At 42.1% G+C, this 24820-nt stretch overlaps 1 protein-coding gene across 6 annotated transcripts in view; it reads left to right on the top strand.

Moving 5' to 3' along the window:
* Positions 1 to 3580: 3580 nt before the first annotated feature.
* CECR2 (CECR2 histone acetyl-lysine reader) overlaps positions 3581 to 24820 on the top strand; it is a 173133-nt gene continuing 151893 nt past the window's right edge. For all 6 annotated transcript variants that reach the window (XM_031019326.2, XM_081820907.1, XM_081820909.1 and 3 more), the window contains exon 1: positions 3581 to 4046. In XM_031019326.2, coding sequence (XP_030875186.2) covers positions 3921 to 4046 — 126 coding nt within the window. In that variant the 5' untranslated portion in view covers positions 3581 to 3920. The remainder of the gene's footprint in view (positions 4047 to 24820) is intronic.

The raw sequence follows: 24820 nt of genomic DNA, 5'->3' as shown, positions 1-24820 counted from the left end.
GTTGTGTGTGAGGATGTGTGAGGATTTGTGAGGTATCTGGTCTTCGGTTATACACAGGCAACTAAAGTGACAAAATAATGGTTATACTCTGCTTCCACTCCAATTGGATCCTGGGACTGAAACAAGGAGTATCCAGGTCAAGTTGGTTAGGCAAGAAGAAAGGAAAGGGCAATTCAAGCAGTGTAACCCAATAGAGAGAAAATTGGATGACTAATTAGAAGATTTGGATTCTAGTCCTGGTTAGCAGTGGTCATGGGAGAAGACACACTTCTATTTGTCACATCTCTTCCAAGGTTCAGGTAAATGTTTTTAGCTGATCATTTGGAACTTGCAATGTATTTCCCAAAGAAGTAATGTTATAAAACAGTGGTTAGTTTCTCAGATGATACTCCAGGAATCTATAAAAATTCCATCAGAACTGAAATTAATACATATTGGCAAAGAGAAATAGAAATATTTTTTGCAGCATTAATAAATTAGCAAAACAGATTAGCCAAACTAATTATTGTGGGGTTTTTAAAATGGAAAACATTTAATTAGGAGAGGATATGGAACTGAAGGCTGTGGCGAATATGAAAGAGAATTACTTCTTGGCATTTTCAAGGTAATCTGAGGTTAACAGGCAAGGCTCACAAATGGAAAAGAAGCAAGAGAGAGAAAGGGAAAAAGAAAGCATGAGCTGTATGTGTTTTTAAGGAAGATGATACAAACAGTGTTTCGAGGGTGAAAGAATGGGCCAACCTGGAAAAAGCCAGGAGCGAGATACCACTGTGAAACAAAGGGAGAAATGAAGGAGGGCCCGTGACCAACATACAGGTACAGAGGTGGTAATCTAGACTCCAGGAGATTAGGCCAAACATGGGTCCAGGAAATAAATCTGAGGTAGTGAAGTCCCTGGGGGAAAGGTGGGACAAATGTTCAAAGCAGGGTCAAAGACTCAGGCTATCACCTCCAAATGTGAGGTTCTATCTGGAGTCCATATTCAGGAAACTCCGAGGCCACACTTTCAGCCAGACCAAAGACACAGTAAGACTCCTTAGCTCCTGGGCCAGAATTGGTTCCAGACTGTTGGTGAAAGCTGGGGTAGGTGGAGAGCACAGTGAGGGGAGGAACTAAGCAAAAAACTCACAGATAGGGAACCAGAGTTAGAGAAGGACAGAAAGAAACAGGTCTTAAAGAAAAAGAAGGGAAGGAGGGAGGATGGGAGGAAGGGAAGAAGGGAAGGAGGGAGGAAGGGAGGAAGAGACAGGTCTCAAGTTGGTGTGCCAGTCCATATGAACACTGAGACAGGATCCTCAGAAGAAAAAAAGCCAGAGCAGGAGGAAATAACGCAGAGGGAGGAAAAGGTGTTCAGAGAGACGACTCTCTAACCACCACCAGGGGGCACCTCCAGTTCCAGGACAGTTTTGTTGATTAACAAGACTGGGCAGTGGTGTGGGGGAGGGAAGAGGACAAAAGAGTAGCCTTCCAACTGAGGGGGGGTTGTAACCAGTACTCAAACGTACTGGGCTAACCACGTCTTCCCACCTTTTGGCTTCCTGGTGCTGTTCACCTTTTAGGCACTATTATTACTTGGCCGGCTGGCAGTGACAATTAAGAGGCAAGGTGAAAAGGTTAAATAACAATAAGAGATACAGGTAAAAAAGAGAAGACAGAGGGAGAACTAGGAAAAAGAAACTGGGGAAAGAACAGTCAGGATATAATGGATTAGAAAGGAACATAAAGAAAAGCAGTAACTGTTTAAAAAAAGAGAGAAGGAAAAGCGCGGCAAGTCAAACTGACCTGTGAGGAAATGAGGAAAGACCAGGAGAAAGTTCCGAAAACAGCTAATTCAGGTTATGTGATTAATTCCACAGTGGCTTGTCACCCCTTTCACATCTCATTTATTAAAAGGATATCTAGAGAAGAGCTGTGCTTTATAAACACACAAAACTGTAACCTTTGCTCTTTGGGAGCATTTAGATATATGCTCATTTTTGTCAAAGATGAAAGAAAGCATATAGTAGAATTTGAGGATGAATTTTAAATCATTAAATAGTTCCAGGGAATAAAAGAACAAAACTGCATAACTTTTGGGCCATTTCTAAGCCAGGAAGGAGTTGGGGAGCCAGTGTTAGAAGTATTTTGACTCATGAAAGATACATTTAAATATATTTTCTTTAAGAATTTTTTTTTTCTTAAATGCTGCTTTTTGAAAACAACAGGTTATTAAAATGACCAGAATAAAGTGAGGAGGGGGTGGGGGAGAATTTCCAGACCGCCCACTCCAACATCTATCACATAAATTCTTTCATGATTTTTCTCCCGATTTTGCACTGCTCAGGGCTTAGAAGAGGATCTTTGATTTAGCCACTGTACACTTTATGACTGTGCCTGTCACTCAATAAGTACTTGGCTACTTTAGGCGAAACGTCAGGGGTAGTGTTTCCTGAGAGGTGGATAAAGAACCCAGCTAAGGCCCTCAGAGATTGAGAAGAATCCAGTAGTAAAAACGTAATTGCAGTGACCGATACAAATATCTGGCCATTCATTGTAGGTTCTGTACACTTCTAGTCTGTCTTTGAGGTGTTTTTTTCTTCCTTCGGACTTAGCAGAATTGTAACGTACTACATAATTTAGTATTTCGAAAGCACACGCCTCCACACTCCTCTCCTAGATAGAGTACAATCCCTGAGCCTGGCATGCAGATCTCCACCCCTGCCAGAGTACACTCCTCAGACTATCTCCCGTTTCCCATCCCCCCAGCTTTCGAACTACATTGTGCGCACTCGTCCTGGCAGCTTTTCTGCAGCCAGGGCAGTTGCAGGGCTCCAAGCTCGTCTTCTCTAGGGCGGTCACACGTGTCCATTCCCTGGGGTGGATGGGTGGGGGTGTCGCTCTTCGCGCACGGCTGCTGATTGGTGCCTCCCCCTACCCCACCCTTCCCGCCGCACTCCAGCCTCCATCCTACTTGGTTCCAGCTTAACCAGCCCCACCACCTTCTTTCCTTGGAGAAAAGAGCCACTTTAGAGCTCCTTGAAACACCGTTCTTGGATGGAATAAAAGTGTTTGAGAACAGGTGGAAATTACTTTATTTCATCAGGCCTCATATTTCTGGGGTGCACAACCCACTGGTCCTCCGGTGCTACCCTCAGCACCAATAATAACTGAACTCTTACACGTGCGTGTTTCTGGATCTAGCCCCTACCGAAAGCACCACCCAGCGGGCTCTTTAAAAGGACGCGACCACTAAGGCCAAGTGGGGGGTGGGAGAGACCCTTATTGTCCTCATTGGTCCAAGTCATTAAACTCCTCAGTCCCAAACACCTGGAAAGCGGAGTGAGTCCCAGGGCAGTTCATGGGGTGCGCCTCGCTCCTTTCAAGTCACACTCCTCTTCTTTCTTGGGGTGCTCAGTTCCCTCTCCCCTCCCCCTCTCTTCCAATGCAGCTGTCCGGACTGGGGGTGGGGAGTGGGGGCGGGGGTTGTTGTTGTGGTGAGGGCAGCCCCGCCCCCTCCTCGTGGGCGGCCCCTCCCCCAGGCCCTCTGTTCGGCTCCCTCCCCCCGCCCCCCCAGCCCCATCTGTTTTCCCCAGCGGTGAGATGATTATATTGTATGGTACTGGGGGCGGCCGCAGCCGCAGCCGCAGGATGGGGCGAGCGCGCGGACCCCGTAGGCAGCCGGAGCAGCAGCCGCCTCAGTAACTCGGGCCCCCGAGCCGCCGCCCCCCGCCCGGGTCGCCCGCCCTCAGCTCATGCATTCGCCGAGCGGCGGCAGCAGCGGGAGTAGCCGCCGCCGCCGCCACCCCCGCCCGAGGAACTGAGGCACTGAGGCGCTGCGCCGCGGCGGGAGTCTGAGGCGGGCGGGCGAGCGGTGCGCGGGCAGCGTGGGGCCGCCGAGGCGCGCTTAGGTTCGGGGCGGCCGCCACCGCCGCGCCTGGGAGATGTGCCCGGAGGAGGGCGGCGCGGCCGGGCTGGGCGAGCTCCGCTCCTGGTGGGAAGTCCCGGCCATCGCACACTTCTGCTCGCTCTTTCGCACCGCGTTCCGCCTGCCCGACTTTGAGATCGAGGTGAGTGGCCGCGAGGAGCGGGCGAGGTGGCGCACCCTGCGCCCCTTTCTCCCCTGCCCCCTCGGGAAGTCCCGGAGCACCGTGCGGGAGGGAGCGGGGGGGGCACGCGGAGACTTTTGGCTGGTAGTCCGCAGGCAGGGGAAGAGCTCGGAGGTGGGGGCACGAGGCGCTCAAGGGCCGGGGCGCGGGCGGGGGCGACGCCGGGCTCCGCAGGGGACGCTAAGTGCCGGCGTCCGGGCTCGGGACGTTCGCTCGTGGCCGCCGTGCCCACCCGCGCCTTCCGGGGCGAGGCGGAGCGGGCGGCGAGAGGGCGGGGGAGAGTGCGCTTTTGTACGAGTGGGACCGGGTCGGCTCTCCCGGGACTTCTCGGGCAGGAGGCTGAGTGTGTGGGGAGAGTGTGTGCGCGCGCTCCCTGCCCGGTGCCATTGAAGCGGCGAGCCAGCTGCTCCGGGCGGGGACGGGGTGCGAGCTGGATTAATTCGAACCGGGCCGGGAGGCGGCCTGCGGCTGGTTGGGGGAGGGGTCTGTCGTGCCGGGGAGAGGCTCGCCCCCACTTCCGCGGTTGCGTGGAGGGGGAATCGCACTTTGCAGACTGCCAAAGGCCCGCGACTCTCGGGGGCGCTTTGGGTTAACTTCGGGCCGGCGGAGATGGGGGCCTGGGCTCGGGGGGCGCGCTCTCCTCCGGGGAGCCGCCCGGCGCTCAGCCCATGCTCGGGGCTCCGAGGATGCAGAGGGAAAGTTTAGGACTCCGTTATTCTTTAACAGCGCCTTTCCTCGGAACGTACAGCTCTCTTTATGCGGGGACCTCGGGAGCTCTTTGAGTTGATTTCGCCACCATTATCCCTCCGGGCGGGCGTGGAGTAAAGGGATGGCTTTTCTGGCCAGGCAGAAGGTGCTTTCAAACCCGGCGCTTTGTGATAACTGGACTAAAATCAGGGGGTCCTAGTAGCAGGGATGGTGGCGGGAGTGTGAGGAATGGAATGTACACGACGGCGGCCCAGACGAGCAGCCAGCCCTTAACCAGCATCCGCCGTCCTTTCTTTTATTTTTATTTTTGGAAGGGGGTGTGAAATATTTGATTGGTTGGCAGGTTGAATTGCTTGCCCTCCTTTGGCAATATATATGTAGTGGACTTAACACCTTTTGCCTTGGACAAAGGTAAAAGGGAAACTGTTGGTCAGTTTTTCTTTTCAGTTCTGCCAATGAGTTCGCCAATGGAGTAATCAAAATAAGAATTACTCTTTTGGAGGAGCAAATCGTTGTTGTTGCCTCCCCACCCCCCACCTATCCTACTTTCTGCCATTTTCGGATTGATTTTAATTCGTTTATTCCTAGGTTATTTGCCTCACCTTTATTTTTAGATTCATTGTTGTTTGCGGAAATATTTGCTTCTCATATGAATGAAGTGTTGGAACTTGCTCTTGTTGCAGAGTTAAATGAAATTGAGAAAATAAAAAGATCAAATAGAGGTACGGTGGGAGAATGAAGCAAAATGTAGGCTGATAAAGTCGGACCACTCTCTGGCTTTTGGCGATTCTTAGTTCCTGAAAAAACAATGTGATTAAATCTTAGGCTTCTGTTTTTAGAAAGATGTAATAACTTGGGCATTTTAGATAGCACATAGCGTTTGCTTTCAAAGTTTGAACGTAATTGTAACAAGCATGATCTTTACTAAAAATGTTAGTAGGATAACTGTTTTTATTGATGAAGAAGAGAAAGGGCCACAAAAACGAAAGATTTGGGAATGCTTAAGTTCAAGAGATGTTTGACAGTTATTCTGATAATACTGTTTTCTTTTAGTTGGTATAAAATCGTGAGTAGTTTAATTCTGTCCTGCTGCTCAAAATGGTGGCTGTTGTGGGAGGTGTTGCTTGTGACTGTCCCATATGGGGTGCTGGTAAACTTGCCCCCTAGCCCATTTTCTTCCTTGCAAGATAATAAAATTGAGGTGAGTGATGTTGAATTACAAGTTGAGAGCTTAAGGACCATTCTAAAAATACTGTGGAAAAGTATATCTTCCAAAATCCATATATTCCCATTTTGTTGATGGAAAAATAGAGGTAACTAATTGTGCCTTAAATTGTTACAGATCTCTAACTTGTCTTATAATCTAAGAAATAAACTTGTGGTTTTTAAGTATTAGCTGGTATAATTCCTAAAGGAAATGTAAGCTGATCAAAGAGGTTAAATTTGTAGGAATAATAGAAGTGAAAAATCATTGTTACAGGGGAATAATTTGGGCTATTTGAGATGATCTCTCTTTTGATTGGAGTGATTCTTGGAAGTGACACTACTGTTTTTAAACTGCATGCTATTTGAAATACATGCAACACGAATGAATATTTGGACTCCATATGCGCATTTTTATAATTATGCATACTGTTTTTATTAGGAGAAGTTCAGTAGGTAGGTAACAAATGATAGTGACTTTTTAACTTCTGCAGTTCCCAGGTAATCCTCTCAACGTGAGGTTTGTTTTGACATGGTTAATGCAAATTGTAACTTAAAGTTTTCAATAGTTATCGGAAATTAAAATTAGTCTTTTTTAGGCTTCTAACAAATTTGATTCATGACAGTGCAGAACTCACTGAAAACATCAGATTTATATATGTATGTATGTAATCTCTACACCTAATGTGGAGCTCAAACTCACAACACCTAGATCAAGAGTCCCATGGTCCACTGACTGAGCCAGCCAGGCGCCCCTGAAAGCATCAGTTTTCGTTCCAGTATAATTTTTTTTTTTTTCTTAGGTGATTTTTTAATCTAACAGTTTATTGTCCTGACAGTTTGAGAAAAAACCCCTTGGTTAACGAGTCTATGATACAATGGAAGACGTTCCTTAAACAAAACAAACAAAAAACCAATTCTGATGCTGAGTTGTATTTGTGAGGCCAACTGGAAAGGCTCCCACCATCTTAATTTACTGCAACTTTAAAAGGTAAAAATGATGAATAATACCAAGTGGTAGAAGTTGTATATCAGCTTTTTTAGGAAACCAGTTTTCAGCTATACGGAAAGATCTTGTTTTATCCTTGACCACCAAACTGAACTCATGGATTTTTAGAAAATTTAGGAAGTGGAATCCTTAAGGACTTGGCTTCTACTTACCTAGAGTGAAGTAATCTCTTAGGTAGATGAAGGGCTGGGAGGATTCATGCTGCAATTCTGCAAGAGGTCAAGACCTCCCACTTACAGAACTGGTCCCCAAAACATGGATAGTTTTATTTTTGCTTGTAAGAAAACTTTTTACTCTGTTAATCAGCCTTGAATGTACAGGATTTCTTTAGGGATTCTGTAATCATCAGATGGAAAATCTGTGAATGTGTAGATAATGCTTTAAGTTCAGAATTACTGGTTTGAAAAATAATACCGATGTTATATAAACCTTGAAAATTATAGCACAGTGTAGGTAACAGAATTAAAATCACCCATAATTCCACCACTAAGAGATAAAAGCTGTTAACTGTTAACATTGTATCCCTCCACTCAGGGATAAAAACTATTAACTGTTAACATATTTAGAAATTCCCAAATATGCTCACACTGTATTTGTGCCTTAGATTAGGTGCTGTTTTTATTTTTTAGATGAGGAGATTGAAGTAAAGCTGGACAACAGTAGGTTAATGATACTGAATTCATTGGTTGGTATTATTAAGCGCCCCTACTCAACTAGGTGCTTAACTTCCAACTGGGAGATTACTAAAGAAGCTCATAACTCGCCTCCTTTGCGTCAGAAGATTATCTGTTAATATTTCAGAACCATTTCATTTAAATCAAGTATTTTATAATTGTTTAACATTCCAGTGGGTTAGGCTGGTTAAGTTTTTTCCCAATTTGAGAAATGAAGAATGGTGCATTGACCTCTGCAAAGATTTAATGCTGATTTTCCCCCCCCCTTATCAGGTGCTCCTTACAGTGAATGTAGTGTCTTGATCAAAGTAAGGGGAGGGAGTGTAGAATCATTTTGACAGTCTGGTCTGGAGTTATTCATGATGGGTGTGACGTTCTGGGCAGAAATCCCGTCACAAACATTTTGGGAATATTTTCCTCTAGAGAAGAGACTGGTGCCTCTAGGTGGCTCTTTGAAAATGGTCATGGTAGTTTGTGTATTAGCAGCGTGGTAAAAATAATCTGATTGTCATGTCTACTTTTTTCCCTGAGCTTCTTGCTGTTGAGTACTGAATCCTTTACCACCTGCCTTGGATCTCCTTCCTGGTTGTGGTTGTATGTAGGTAAAGTGTCTCACGTAATGAGCATGATGGTCTGGGGGCAGTATCTTTAATTCAGATTCCTGAATTCCACTCTTGGTGTTTCCTTGGATCCGGTTCCTTTATCAAGGTCACCAAGGCATAAATTTTTATTTTTTTAAGTAACCTCTGTACCCGACATAGGGCTCGAACTCACATCCCCGAGATCAAGAGCCCCATGCTCTACTGACTGAGCCATTCAGGCACCCCAAGGCATAAATTATTGCATGAAAATAAGAAACAAGAATTGCTGAGAGTAACTTATTAGTGCATCAGTCATATCAGCCGTTCTTGAGCCTGGGCCTGTGGATGGGCTATAGGAATGGGCTATTGGAGATTTTGTGTTGGTGTGCATATATGCACTTTGCTGGAAGAGAGGGGCCCGTTGTTTTCATAGAATTCTGAAAGAGGTCCCCAACCGTACAAAGGTTGAAAAGCCTGAACTAGATGAAAGAATAAGTTGACCTTGAATAGGGGAACCAGAAGCCTAGATTTATGACACAAAATGCACTGGATTAGGAGTTAGGAAACTTGAATTCTTACTCTAATTGCGCCACTAACTAGCTCTGTGACCTTGGACAGGTCGGAATAGCCTGATGATAAATGATATTTGCACAGTACTTGGTACATTTTCCAAATGTGGGGAGCCTGCTTCTCCCTCTCCCTCTGCCTGCTGCTCCCCCTGCTTGTGCTCTGTCAAATGAATAAATCTTAAAAAAAAAAAAAGTCTGCATGCTCCACCACTGAGCCAGCCAGCTGTCCCCAAATAGTATCTCATTTAATCCTTAGCTACCTGTAACCATCACCATGAGGTAGGAATTATCCTCATTTTATAGATGAGGAGATTGGAAATTTAGAGGCTGAGTTGCTTACAGGTAGACTCTCACCTGGATCTTAGGTTCTCTGATAAATTCTTTGTCGTTACTATTGTATCACACTGTTCCTATTTCATTATCTAAAACGAAGGACTAGACTTGTAAGTAGCGGCAGGCAGAGGGGGAAGCAGGCTCCCCGCTGAGCAAGGACCCCCGATGTGGGACTCGATCCCAGGACCCTGGGATCATGACCTGAGCCGAAGGCAGATGCTTAACTGAGCCACCCAGGTGTCCCCCTTTTAAAACTTCTGCTGAACTAAGTACAGTCAAGTTCATGATTCCATTTTTCTTTCTTTCTTTCTTCCTTCCTTTCTTTTTTTATTTTATTTTATTTTTTTAAAGATTTTATTTATTTATTTGACACAGAGAGACACAGCGAGAGAAGGAACACAATCAGGGGGAGTGGGAGAGGGAGAAGCAGGCTTCCCGCTGAGCAGGGATCCCGATGTGGGGCTCTATCCCAGAACCCTGGGATCATGACCTGAGCCGAAGGCAGACGCTTAACAACCCAGCCACCCAGGTGCCCCTTTCTTTCCTTTTTTTTTTTTTTAAGATTTATTTATTTATTTGAAAGAGAGAAAGCACAAGCAGGGGGAGCGGTAGAGAGAGAAGCAGGCTCCCTGCTGAGCAGGGAACCTGACGTCGGACTCGATCCCGGGACCCTGGGATCATGACCTGAGCCAAAGGCAGACACTTAACTGACTGAGCCACCCAGGCACCCTGATTCCCTTTCTTTTAGCAAGTATTTATTGAGCATCCACTATGTTCTAAGCACAATGTATTAGGTAATGGAGGTACAGATGTGAATATAACACAAAATTATCTGCTCTGTTTTCAGTGGAAGGAAGCAGACAGTAAATGAGTTGGTAATGGTCGTATGTCAGAGGATATTAAGAAACAAAGCAGTGTGGAGGCCTAAGGAGGCCCAATTGAGGGGGTGGGTTGTTGTCATTTAAAATAGGCTGGTTAGGTATGGCCTCACTGAGAAGATGGCATTTGAGCAGGACTGAAGGAGATAGTGATTTAAAATGATAAGAATTAGTAGTTTGTCCCAGAGGGGAGGAGGGTGGGAGGATGGGTTAGCCTGGTGATGGGTATTAAAGAGGGCATGTTCTGCATCGAGCACTGGGTGTTATACACAAACAATGTATCATGGAACACTACATCAAAAACTAATGATGTAATGTATGGTGATTAACATAACAATAAAAAATTAAAAGAGGAAAAAATTAGTAGTTTGTGATGCTATTCTATTTAATGTAAGATATCAGATGATAAATATTTTGTAAAAATTCAAGATCTGTTCCTTCTCCTAGGGGTAAAGCCCAAGCACAGATGTGAATTACAGAGGGGCAAATCTTTATGCAGTTTGAAATCCTGAAAGGGGAGAATGTTCTCTCAGAGAACATTATCATATATATGTCTCCAGAAGTGAGGGGTGCCTAGCTGGCTCAGTCAGTAGAGCATGCGACTCTTTATCTCAGGGATGTGAGTTCAGCCCCACGTTGGGCATGAGATCACTTAAAAATTTATCTCTCTCTAGAATTGCCAACCATGTGAACCTTCAGAGGGGTAGTTGGGAGCTTCCACAGTCATAGAAAGGGCAATACCCTCTCATCTCTGAAGGACAGCCTATGTTACCATCTGGCTTGCTTTATGACGGAAGTTCAGTTTAGTGTTGCTTAATTTTCTGGAACATAGTTAGGATAGCCTAAAATACACCTTGGCACCATTTGGTACAACGGACTGTCTGCCCTTTGATCAGGAGAGGCTTGGTGCTGGGTTCTTGCTGTGTGTTAGGAGTACAAATGAGGAGCATTAGCAGAATGCTGGAAAACTGCAGGTGCAAAGGCTGGTTTAGGTAAAAATTCAGTGTGGACAGAGCCAAGGGGACAGGCTGCGCAGCTTCTAACTGTATGGTTTTAGATCTAGTTGGTGTGATTGAACATATTTTCAAAACGAATCAAGCAGAAAGTCAGAAACCTGGATTGTGGGCCCGCCTCTGTCATTAACTTGAGTTATGATCCTAGGCAGATTTTTGGTTTGTCCCATACATAAAATGGGAATTCTAGACTAGATGATTCTTAGATTTTCCTAGGTCTTAAGTTCTGTCATTCTAGGAATAGTTTTCAGCATGCATAGCACTATTAATTGATTCAGAAGGTCATTGACCTCTCTTATTAGGGTCAAGGTTGTGACCTGTGTTAGGATACATGTTTTACAGATTAATTTTGTACCAGATGAAAGGTGCAAATCCATACTTGATGTGTTTGTGGATTATATGAATTTGTCTTTCTGTGGAAATCTTGTCTGCAGACAACTACTTTGAAGGTAGATTTTAGGACTTGATGATTGATAATTTTCACTACCTCCAAGGTCCTCATATTGAGCTAAGATTTTGTATTTTGAGACTGTGAGGAATTTTGGAGGAAAGGTCTCGGGTTATGTTATCTTCCCTTCACTTTTTGTTTCTTTACTTATATTTAACATCATTCATACTTTGAACTTTGAATGAAACCCAGTTATAGCTTCAGGCATGTGGCTTTCTTCTCTTTTGGTATTGTAATCTTTTTAGAAAGCCATGTTACCTTTCTGTGTGTGTTTTTTTTTTTTTTAAAGATTTTATTTATTTATTTATTTGGCAGAAAGAGAGAGAGAGAGACAGCGAGAGAAGAAACACAAACGGGGAGTGGGAGAGGGAGAAGCAGGCTTCCCACCGAGCAGGAGCCAAGGCGGGGTTCGACCCCAGGGCCCTGGGATCATGACCTGAGCCGAAGGCAGATGCTTAACGACTGAGCCACCCAGGCGCCCCTGTATTTTCATATTTCAATAGATGCTGTTCCTTGGATGCTTTTATTATAGCTTCTTTACATTATCCTCTAACCTGTATTAATTTATATTGGAAAACTTGGGAAAAGTCTTTGAGTAATTCTTATAATTGAGAAAAAATTGTTAGATGATAATATTGAGCTCAGGATTCTTTGGTTTTCTTTTAAGGCGTGGGGTTTCTTAAAAGCCTCAGCACTATTCGTATTTTGGATCAGATAAGTCTTTGTTGTGGAAAAGCTGTCACACACATTTTAAGCTGTCTAGAAGCATCTCTGGCCTCTACCCTCTACGGGCCAGTAGCATCCCTAGCCATGACAAATAAAATTATCTCCAGACATTGCCAAATACCTCCTGGGGGGCCCCAAAGATCACCTACATTTGAGATTTACTGCTTTAAGGTATAAGGGGGGAACACTGCAGTTGGTCATCGTATAAAAGGGACACTGTGAAGATGAGTTTTTCCTTCTGATAGTAATTTTTTTTCTTAAATGCAAACCTTTAGTATATTTGTTTATAAAACTTAAAGGAAGTTAAAGTTGCTCGCAGATGGGCATGTCAGTAGTAATCGCGCATGTCAAAACTGGAAAGCAGATGTTTTGTTAATATTTTTCTATCCTGGGGAGTCATTTGAGGGAAGAAGTGGTTTGGGGGCAGTAGAGAGGGTGTTGTGGGGTTAACTGGATCCCTGAAAGGCCTCCCTTAGTCAAGGCCTGGCTGCCTGGCACTGTTGGGGAAGAGGGGTGTTGTGTTATAGCCTCAGGCTGGCTTCTGCACTGCCTTTGGCTGTCAGGGCACAGGCTCTTCTTGACAGATATCAGTGAGCCTTGCGCAGTGGTGGAGTATGGGCCGTGGGGTGGTTAGTTATGACCAGGTCAAAAGTTCAGTGAGACCTAAGTTGAAGGAGGGTGTGTGTGCACATGCGTGCGCTTACATATCTGAGACATATGGGTATATGGTTATATAAAGTTTATTATTCCATCAGAATTTTCACCTTAGAACACAGCCATCACTGAACCTTTCTTGAGGTCGCTCTTAAGTATTTTTCATGATTTCTCCCATTGGATTTTCCTTGTAGGCAAGTATGGCAAAATAGTTTATGGACCAAGTAGGTTTTCATTTTGGTTTGGAGAAAAAATTGTATTGTGATGGTGACTTAGAGATTAAACTTCTTGGAAGAAAGAGACTGTGGAACTTAAGGGAGATGGTGTCAATTGTCTGTGGCATCCAAAGGTGTCTTTTAAGTTGAGTGTCCGTCCCAGCGTCCATCTTTGCCATCTTGGGGTATTTGGTCCCACAGGTATTCAGCACCTTCTTTTTTGTTCTTTATCTTTCTTGACTAGGAGCTAAGGCCTGACCACACTTTTTTTCTCCCCTACTCCATTGTTGTGCTAGTCTACTGATGTCCTAGGTTTGTTTTGGGCTGTGGTGGAGGAAGATGGAATTTCTGGCCTGAATCAGGGTATTAAATTCCAGAATCTGTATAAATAAGTTGGGGTGAAGTCAATCACTTTTGCAGCCAAAAGCAGTTTTCTCCTTCAGGAGGGCGAATGACCCCTCAGAATAATTCTGTTACGTGCTCTGTTTTGCACATTATTACTCACACAACCCTTTAAAATGGAATATGGTTTATGTAAAAATACATGAAATACAGTATTTTGTTCTCCTGTTTAAAGTCCCTGACCTCATGTGACCTTTATGATTTGGTTGGCTTTAAGCAATGTCATGTTCTACGTTTCATACTATAATGGTCAGCTTTTAGCTTTGATTCTACAGCCCACACTCCTTAGGAGCAGTGTTCTACTTTTTCCCAAGGGTGGGTTTGCTAGAGTAACTGCCTGACTTGGCAATATGTCACCGAGGCATGTGGCCACCTGAATTAAATGTGTGAATGGTTGTCATAGCAGACTGTATGCATCCTTTTGTGCCCCTCCCCCCACCCATAACCTCTAAAAATTAATGAAAATAGAGGAAGTGTTAGGGTCACAATTGCACTAACCACTTCATGTTTTTAATGTTGAACCTTTAAATCACCTCCAATGAATAATTCCTAAGAATGAAATAAGTTCTTAAAATTGCGAATGCTGTTAAGCAGTCTGGTTGGTTCTAAGAGTGTTTTTTTTTCCTGACCAGTTCCTTTTAATGAACACCCCTTCCCTGAGTGTTCATTGTTTAAGCAACAATGGTCCTAAGGATAGTTGATTTGCTTGACAGAAAATGTGTTAAATTAACAGATCTACTTCTTTAGCAAATCTTTTCTCTCCCCAATTCCCTATTGTGTCTCTTCTTTCTCCCTGAAAGTTGTGTTTGCAGATTATTTTAGGTGTGGGAGACAATTTTTATAATCAGTGTCTTGAAGTTCTTTGTTCAGGAGACACTTATATGGGGGAAAGGTGATTTAAAGAAAAATTTCACCTGTTGACATCAGGGGTCTGACTTTGAATTTTTTTTCCCCACGTTGTTTCTGAAAGACTTTTCTCCCCTCATTTTCCACTGTGGTGTTAAAGCAGGCCTCCTTACAGGGCGTTGGGGATTGGGAGCGGGATGTTCTAATTGATGGTGAGGATACTTGTGTTCTCATAACCCTAGATTTTCATCACTTTCAGTGATGGAGCCCATCCTCATAACTTTATGTGTATTTCTATAATCTGCAACGCTTTCAGGTAATAGTGGAATTAAAAGGAAGAGGAAAATCTCAAATCCCAATCAGTCTCTCTTTTGTTTTTATTATTAATATTAGGGTTGCAGAGGTATGTGACAAGATTGCTCTTCTGCTGCCCTCGGGAATTACAGTACGTTAAAAAAAGGTGGGTGGGTAGCAATGATAGTGTAAAACATATGTTATGTGCCAGAGTTATAGATTGTATGACCTCTGTAGGAATTCAGGGGCAGGCAGTGATCATGAACGAAATGCTTCCTGGAGAAGGCAGGATTTGGAGGTTAATACTGAGTAAGTCAGAAAATCTACTTAGATCAGAGAGTTCTTTTCTTATAGAGGGCTAATAAAAAATGAGGTTGAGAAATAGTAGGCCAGACATTGAAGCAAGCCTTGAATACCAGGCTCACTGGCATTGAAGCTTAAGACAAGAACGACAACAAAATTTTAGACTAAGAATGTCCTGTGTACTAAATGTTTTAGGTTAAATCTGGTATTGGAAGCTGGGATAGAACAGAGTGAAGGAAGAAAGACTAGTTTAACTATTGGAGTGGAATGAGTGTGAAATGCTAAAGGTAGTGGTAATAGGAAAGGACATTTATCACTGGCATTATTGAAGAATAGGTAGGACTAGATGATCAATAATGCTGGATGCATAAAGAAGGTTGAATCAGTTAAGGATGTTTTTGGCTGCAAGTAAAGAATGTCGTACTAACAGCAACTTCAAACGCTTTGGACCAGCCTGTAACATAATCTGGAGGAATGTGGTTCCTGGCAGATATGGCAGCTCTTAAGAGTATAGTTTAGCAGTTGAGCAGTGGTGCTCCCCACGGTCACAGGATGGATTCTGCAGCTCCAAGGTCTGCATTGCTGAGTGATGCAGATAAGTACAGGAAAATTACAATTGAAAACAGCCATTGAGTTGGTGATTTGAAGAGGTCAAAGATGACTTCAGAGAAGCCTGAAAGAGGAAGAGAGGCTAAAACTGCATTCTCCTGGAATGAGAGAGGTAGAGAGTTCTATAGGAAGCTTAAGAGACTGGTGGAAAAGAAGGAACTTTAAAAAGGTTTTTCAAGATTATATATAACCTACATTATGTGTTAATAAAAAAATAATAAAAAAAATAATATATAACCATCACAAAAAGAAATCTTAGTTCTTAATGGTTAACATTTTAATGTTGTACCCAGGGAATCAATTGTAGAACTTTTTTTTTTAAAGAAAAGCCAGCCTGTTTCCAAATTCTACTCCATGTTTTATACCAGCAATCCTTTCTCTCTCTGATTATTGGGAGGGGGCTGGTAGTTACCCCACCTTAAGATTGTCAGTTGCTCAGTGTTTTAGCTTCCTGTTTAGTAAAATAAAAATTCAGACACAGAAATGTACCCTTTTTATCTTTAGAATTTTAGATTTACTCTTGCTTAACTATTGATTGTTTGGAATACTTCAGTTTTTAGTTTTTCTCTGTTGTTAAGTATTTAATGATCTGTAAGACTGATGCTTAATGCGACTCTCTGATCCTTTTGAAATGGGCATTTATTTACAAATAAGACAAGTATTAATGATAAGTGTTCTACTAACACATTCCCCATGTCCAGTGGAAGTTACAGTACAACAGAAGGCATTTTTTGTTTTTATCTCCCCACTGGCTCTACAAAAAATTTTGGAGGATATCTGGCAGTTCTAGCAGCCCCTTACCCCTTCTCCCTCCTCCTGGGTCAAGTAAATCTATATCCTGGCTAGTAATCTAACACATCTTGCAGGAAAAGATGAAGTGGTTCAATCAAATAACTGTTCTTGAGAGTGTAACCTAGGAAATACAAGGATTATCGAGTTAGTGTGGAAAAGAAGCTAAAAGATCACCGTGAGAAGCCATGATGCAAGCCAAAAAAATCTTGCATATGAGAGAGCAGAAACTGCCAGAGACCCAGCATTAGAGGAATTAACCTGAAGTTTCCAGCTCCAGTACATTGGTATATATCCTGTAAAAACCCCCAAGCATCTGAGGGAGTCTGCATTCCTTACCCCCCAAAGAACCTGACACCTTCCTTACTTCTCTTTATGTGCGTACATTAAATATTTATAAAGGTAGGATCAACTTTTACATACTCAACAGGATCCTGTTTTATTTAGTTAATAATATTACATATTAGTTAATACTAATACTAACATTAATTAATATTAGTTAATAATATTACATATATTAATATTACTTTCAGTTCCTACATTATGACTTTTAATGGATTCAACGTATTGGCACTCTCATCTATTTAACCAATCTTCTGTGGGGCATTGAGGTTATTTTTAGTTGTTTTTTATCATAATCATGAACAGAAATTTTTTTCCCCAAGATGAGATTAGTGTTTTATTTTTTTTAAATTTTTTAAAATTTTTTAAATTTTAAATTTAAACCCACCCAACTTGGGGCTCGAACTCATGACCCCGAGATCAAGAGTCACAAGCACTTCTGACTGAGAAAGCCAGGCACCCCAGGATTAGTGTTTTTAATCATTAGAGTTTTGTTACTACTTTTTAAAAAAATATTTATTTATTTGAGCTAGCGAGCAAGAGCAAAAGAGCAGGATGAGCGGCACAGGGAGACACAGACTCCCCGCTGAGCAGGAAGCCCCATGTGGGACTCTATCCCAGGACTCTGGGATCCTGACCTAAGCTGAAGGCAGACGCTTAACTGACTGAGCCACCCAGGCGCCTTAGACTTTTGTTATTACTTTCTATTTGAAGTCATAAGTTTTGAGTTTTCTTCAGTCATTTTTTAATCTGTTTTATGATAAAAGCTAACATGAATTTGGTGCCCACAGTGGGTGCTCTAGGCATGCTTCAGGTGTTTCTCATGCATCAGCTTATCTATTTTTAAAAATTGAGATATGATGGACATATAACATAATTAGTTTCAGGTATACAATGTAATGATTCGATACTGTATATATTATGATGTGATCATCACAGTAGGTCTAGTTAATATCTATCACCCCACATATAGTTACAGATTTTTTTTCTTGTGATGAGAACTTTAAAGACCTAGTCTCTTAGGGGGGCCTGGCTGACTCAGTAGAGCATGTGGCTCTTGATCTCAGGGTTGATGAGTTCAAGCCCCACATTGGGCATGGAGCCTATTAAAAAAAAAAAACAAAAACCTCTTATCAACTTTCAGATATACAGTACAGTATTGTATACTGTGGTCACCATGCTATACATAAGATCCCCAGGACTTATTTATTTTATAATTGGAAATTTGTACCTTTTGACTACCATATTGCCCACCCCCTACTCTTGCCTCTAGCAACCACCAATCTGTTCTCTGTATCTGTGAGTTTGGTGGAGTTTTTGTTTTTATTTTTTTTTAAGATTTCACACATAAATGAGATCATACACTATTTGTCTTTCTCTGACTTATTTCACCGAGCATAATGCCCTCAAGGTCTATCCCATGTTCTTCCAAATGGCAAGATCCTTCTTTTTTTTTTTTTAATTGCAGAATAATATTCTCATAGTATGTGTGCACCACATTTTCTTTATTCATTCATTGATGGACCCTTAGATGGCTTCCAGGCCTTGGCTGTTGTGAATAATGCTGCAGTGAACATGGGGTGCAGATATTTTTTTTAAGATAGTGTTTTCATTTCCTTTGGATATACTCAGAAGTGGAATTGCTGGATCATGCAGTAGTTCCATTTTTAATTGTTTGAGGAACCTCCATACTGTTTTACGTAGTGGCTGGACTAATTTACATTACCACTAACAGTGCAAAAAGGTTTTCTTTTTTCCACATCCTTGCTAATACTTGTTATTTCTTGTCTTTTTGACGATAGCCATTCTAACAGGTATCAGGTAACATCTTATTATAGTTTTGATTTTCATTTCCCTGATGATTAGTGATGTTGAGCATCTTTTCATGTACTTGTTGGCCATTTGTGTGTCTTTAGAAAAATGTCTGCTTTCATCCTATGCCCATTTTTAAATCAGATTGTTCATTTTTTTGCTATTAAGTTGTATTTATCTATTTTTAATTCCCCCATGAGGTAGACATCACCTTTATCTCACCCTGTAGATGAAGAAATGGAGGCACACAGACCTGAAGTGATTTGCTCAAGGTCACATAGTCAGCAGGTGGCAGAACCCAGAACTGAACCCAGAAAGCTCGACTTCAGTAAAATGCCAAGGACTTTATTGGTAAAGGAACTGAATGGTAGTGTTGATGAGAGAGGAAAACTGATAGCCAGTGCAGGTTCTTTAGGGGCCTGTTGGAAGGTAGGTGAAAATAAGTTTTTGTTAATATCATGGCATTAAAAAGGAGTCTTAAGCAAAACTGTAGAGAGCATAGAGTCAGGAAAAATGACATTAAACATTTTTTTAAGTTTATTATTATTATTTTTTATTTATTTATTTATTTTATTTATTTATTTGACAGAGACACAGCGAGAGAGGGAACACAAGCAGGGGGAATGGGAGAGGGAGAAGCAGGCTCCCCGCAGAGCAGGGAGCCCGATGCGGGACTCGATCCCAGGACCCTGGGATCATGACCCGAGCTGAAGGCAGTCGCTTAACCAACTGAGCCACCCAGGCGCCCTATTTTTATTTTTTAGAAGATTTTATTTATTTGACAGAGAGAGACACAGCGAGAGAGGGAACACAAGCAGAGGGAGTAGGAGAGGGAGAAGCAGGCTTCCCGCTAAGCAGGGAGCCCAATGTGGAGCTCGATCCCAGGACCCTGGGATCATGACCTGAGCTGAAGACAGATGCCCAGGTGCCCTTAAATTTATTTTTTAAGTAATCCCTACATCCAACATGGGCCTCAAACTCACAACCCTGAAACCAAGAGTCACATGCTCTACCTTCTGAGCCCATCAGGTGCCCCAGGAAAAACGACATTTTAGACATTCTAAAAGTGAGAGAAGTCAATTTTTTCTCTTAATACTTAAATTATGTGCAGAGTATGTCAATACCTTTGGTTTTCCATTCTCCTGTAAAACTGGCTGGCACTTTTTAAACATTCTTTAATTTTTAAATAATGTCAAACTTACAGAAAAGCTGTATGACTAGTACAAAGAATTCCTGAGCCCCTTCACCCAGGTTCCCCATTTGCTCTATTATTACCTCCCTCTTCTCCCCACCATTCCTCCTCTATCCATTCATCCATCCACCCATTCATCCACTATTGCTACCCATATAATAATTTTTCCCCCTTCACTTTCTGAGAGTAAGTTGCAGACATGATACCCCTTTACATTCTCTCGTATAACCATAGTACAGTTATCAGAATCAGGAAATTAATACTAAATAAGATCTATAGGTAATGTATCAGCTATTACCAACCTACCCAATAATATTAATATATATAATTTATTATTATACATTTTTAATATAGTATTTTAGAAATTATTTTTGTGGTTCAGGGTTTTAATCTAAGATCATGCATTGCATTTAGTTATTGGGTCTCTTTAAGCTCCTTTAATCTGGAATGGTTTTTAAGCTTGTCTTTCATAACCTTGACCTTTTGGGAAGAGTACATTTTATTGATTGCTGCTCAGTTTGGGTTCATTGAATGTACCCTCATGATTAGATTCAGGTACTGTGGTTTTGGCAGGAATGCTAAAGAACTGTGTGTGGTGTTCTTTGTGCATCATATCAGGAGTTACGGTGATGCCAGTTGGTCTCATTGTTGTTGCTGGTTGTTATCATTTTGATCACTTGGTTTAAGATGGTATCTGCCAGGTCTCACCACTGCGAAGTTACTGTTTTTCCCTTATAATTAATACATATGTGGTGGGGGGAATACTATGTAAACATCCTGTTTTTCATCAGAATTTCACCCATTAGTAATTTTAATCCATGAATGATTCTTTGGCTCACTGATTACATCATAGTTGCCAAATAGGTGTTTTCAAGTTCCATCATTCCTTTTTTTTTTAAAATGTAAGTGAGGGGTGCCTGGGTGGCTCAGTCGTTAAGCTTCTGCCTTTGGCTCAGGTCATGATCCCAGGGTCCTGGGATCAAGCCCCGCATCGGGCTCCCTGCTTGGCAGGAAGCCTGCTTCTCCTTCTCCCACTCCCCCTGCTTGTGTTCCCTCTCTCGCTGTGTCTCTCTGTGTCAAACAAATAAATAAAATCTTTTTAAAAAAAAAAGTGATACGGGGAACCTGGTGGCTCAGCCGGTTAAGTGTCTGCCTTCAGCTCAGGTCCTGATCCCAGGGTCCTGCGTCATTGTAGGGCTCCCTGCTTAGCAGGGAGCCTGCTTCTCTCTGCCCTTCCCTCACCCCCTTGTACTCTCGCTCACGTGCGCGAGAGCGCTCTCTCTCAAATAAATAAAAATAAAGTAAGTGGTACGCCCAACGTTGTTCGAACCCAAGACCCTGAGATCAGGAGTCACATGTTCTACCAACTGAGCTAGCCAGGCACCCCTCCATCATTAAGTTGGCATTCAGTTTTCATTCATGGATTCTAAGTGTTTGATTCAAAACTGTTTTTAGCATGATAAGAATACAATTTTATAAAATGTTTTTTTCTGTTGGGAATTTTCTAGAGTGAATGTACAATGATATAACAGTATTCAGAGTGAAATCATTTTTTAAAGCCTCAGATCTCACTTTTTCAAATTTCATCCTCCAGTGACGTTCAGAGAGATAAATCTAAGTGAACCCTGCACTCTGTTTACTTTAGATTCACCAATTGTTAACATTTTACCACATCAGCTTTATGTTTTCTTTTTTTGCTGAACCATTAGAAAGTGAGTCGGCATTGTGATGATACTTTATCAAGAAAATACTTTGGCATGCACTTTGAAGAATAGGGACCTTCTTCTACATGGTCACAATAGTGTGCTTGCTTTTATTTTATTTTATATTTTATTTTATTTTATTTTATTTCACCCATTTATTTGAGAGAGAGCAAGACCGAAAGAGAGCAGCAGTTGGTGTGCGGGAGAGGCAGAGGGAGGGTTCTGGAGAAGCAGACTCCCTGCTGAGCAGGGAGTCCAATACCCCTCGATCCCAGGACCCCAGAATCATGACCTGAGCCGAAGGCAGACACTTAACTGACTGAGCCACCCAGGTGCCCCTCGTGTTTTCACATTTTAAGAAAATTAACAATTCTATAATAATATCCAGTAAATAGTCCATATTCAAATATCTTTATTTATTCCCCACAATGACTTACATATGTTGTCCCCACTTCTACCCTGGTTCATACATTGTGTTTGGCTATTAAAGGAATAGTTTTTAAGAGAAAATTTGGTAAAATGATTTAAATTGGGCACCTGGGTGGCTCAGTTGTTAAGCGTCTGCCTTCGGCTCGGGTCGTGATCCCAGGGTCCTGGGATCGAGTCCTGCATCGGGCTCCCTGATCAGCGGGAAGCCCGCTTCTCCTCTCCCACTCCCCCTGCTTGTGTTCCTGCTCTCACTCTCTCTCTCTCTCTCTCTGTCAAATAAATAAAATCTTAAAAAATAAATAAATAAAATGATTTAAATTTCAAGCTGAAAGTATATTAGCTGAAATAATAAGAAAAAAAGAGACCGATTATTGGAATAACTGGCTCCAGTCCAGACTGTATTCAAGGTCTGCACAGCTAGCTACTTAACCTATCTGAGCCTGTGTCTTTATTGGCAAGTTCTTCACTTATTCCTTAGGGTTATTATGAGATTTGAATGAGCTAAGGAATATGAGGGCCTGGCACAAGTGGATTTCAACAAATGATTTTTTATTTTTAAGATTTTATTTATTTATTTGACAGACAGCAAGAGAGGGAACACAAGCAGGGGGGAGTGGTAGAGGGAGAAGCAAGCTTCCTGCTGAGCCAGGAGCCCAATACGGGGCTCGATCCCAGGACCCTGGGATCATGACCTGAGCCAAAGGCAGAAGCTTAACGACTGAGCCACCCAGGTGCCCGCAACAGATGATGATTATTATATTATTTTCTCAATTTAGATTTTTGAATTAGGATAATATAACTGAGAATCATTTGGGAGAAAGGAATTAAATAAAGATGTTTTTGTGATTTCCCCCCCTTTTTTTTTTATAGAGAGAGAGTATGCATGGGGGGGCAGGTGAGGGGAAGGGTTAGAGGGAGAAAGAATCTTAAGCAGGCTCTAAGCCCAGCGCAGAGCCAGATGCTGGGCTGGATCTCACAACCCTGAGATCATGACTTGAGCCAAAATCAAGAGTCAGACGCTTAACCAACTGAGCCACCCAGGTTCCCCCCCATTATCCCATTTTTACTGATGAAAAAACAGAGAGAGGGGCACCTGGGTGCCTCAGTCTTTAAGTGTCTGCCTTCGGCTCAGGTCATGATCCCAGGGTCCCTGGATTGAGCCCCGCATCAGGCTCCCTGCTCTGTGGGAAGCCTGCTTCGCCCTCTCCCACTCTCACTCCCCCTGCTTGTGTTCCTGCTCTTGCTATCTCTGTCAAATAAATAAATAAAATCTTAAAAAACAAAACAAAAAAGAGAGAGAGACAGCAAGAGCATGGGGTGGGGTGGAGGGAGAGAGAGAACCTCAAGCAGACTCTGTGCTGAATGCAGAGCCCCATGTGGCACCGGATCTCAAGACCCTGAGATCATGACCTGAGCCACAATCTGGAGTCAGATGCTTAACCGACTGAGCCATCCAGGTGTCCCTTCCCATATTTATTTTGAAGTCAAATTATAATGCAGTAAAATTGTTAAAAAAAATCAGTGTATTGTGGATTATAGTGATCACTGAGTATACAGTTGAATAGCTTTATTAAGATATAATTCAATACCACATAATTTACCCATTTGAAGTGTAAAATTTAATGGTTTTTAGTGCATTTACATGTGTGCAATTATCACCCCAATTTTAGAACATTTTCTTTACCTCGGAAAGAACCTCCCTTTGCTGTTACCACTTCTACCTTCCTATTTACCCCCTCCCCCAGCCTTAAGCAACCACTAATCAACTGTTTTCTATAGATACCCCTTTTCTAAGTTTTCATAATGAATGGAATCATATGGTATGTGGTCTAATGTTAACCAGTTTTTTCACTTAGTGTAAATTTTTTCAAGGCTCATCCATGTTGTATCAAGTATCAGTACTTCATTCCTTTTTATAGCTGACTAATATTCCATTGTATGGAGATACTATATTTTATTTACTTGTTAATGGGTATTTAGGTTATTTCTACCTTTTGGCAGTTATGAATATGCTGCTGTGAAGAGTGGTATACAAGTTTTTGTGTGGTCCTGTGTTTTCATTTTTGGGGGGTATATACCCAGGAGTGGAATTGCTGAGTCATATGGTAAATGTATTTGATCATTTGAGAAACTGCCTGTTTACCAAAGAGGCTGTATCATTTTCTATTTCCACCAGCAGTATATGAAGGTTCCAATTTCTCCACATCCTTACCAACACTTGTTATCTTATTACCCGACTCTAGTCTACCATCTAGTTAGTGTGATGTATCTCAGTGTGGTCTTGATTTGCATTTCCCTGATGACTAATGCTGTTGAGCATCTTTTCATTTGCTTATTGGCCATTTGTATATCTTTCTTGGAGAAGTATCAATTCAGATCCTTTACCCATTTAAATTGGGTTGTTGGGGCACTTGGATTGCTCAGTCAGTTAAGTGTCTGACTCTTGATCTCAGCTCAGGTCTTTATCTCAGTGTCATGAGTACAAACCCCACATTGGGCTCGTGCCCCCCTTTTTTTAAAGTGAACTCTCCCTATTCCCAACATGGGGCTCAGACTCATGACCCCGAGACCAAGAGTTACCTGCTCTACTGACTGAGCCAGCCAGGGGCCCTGAATTATAAGAGTTCTTTATATATCTTAGATAGAAGTTCTTTATCAGTTATATGAGATGCAAATATTTTCTCTCATTTGTGGGTTGCCTTTTCACTTTCTTGACAATGTCCTTTGAAGAACAAAAATTTGAAATTTATTTTTTCTTTTATTCCTTATGCTGTTGGTGTCATATATAAGAATCCTATGCCAAATCCAAGGTCATGAACATTTACCTCTATGCTTTCTTCTAAAAGTTTTATAATCTGTAGTATAATTTTATAGTATTTAGGTCTTTGATCCATTTTGTATTACTTTTTATTTATTTATTTTTAAAGATTAACTAGTTTGTTTATTCATTCACCAGTAAAAGAATATTTGAATTGATTCTAGTTTTGGTGATAATGAGTAAAG

Source organism: Leptonychotes weddellii, chromosome 5 (genome assembly GCF_054177405.1).
Source record: "Leptonychotes weddellii isolate Sample4059 chromosome 5, ASM5417740v2, whole genome shotgun sequence".
NCBI classification, from domain to species: Eukaryota; Metazoa; Chordata; class Mammalia; order Carnivora; family Phocidae; genus Leptonychotes; species Leptonychotes weddellii.
Note: the sequence above shows the minus strand (reverse complement) of the source record. Positions and strands in the feature narration are given on the sequence as shown.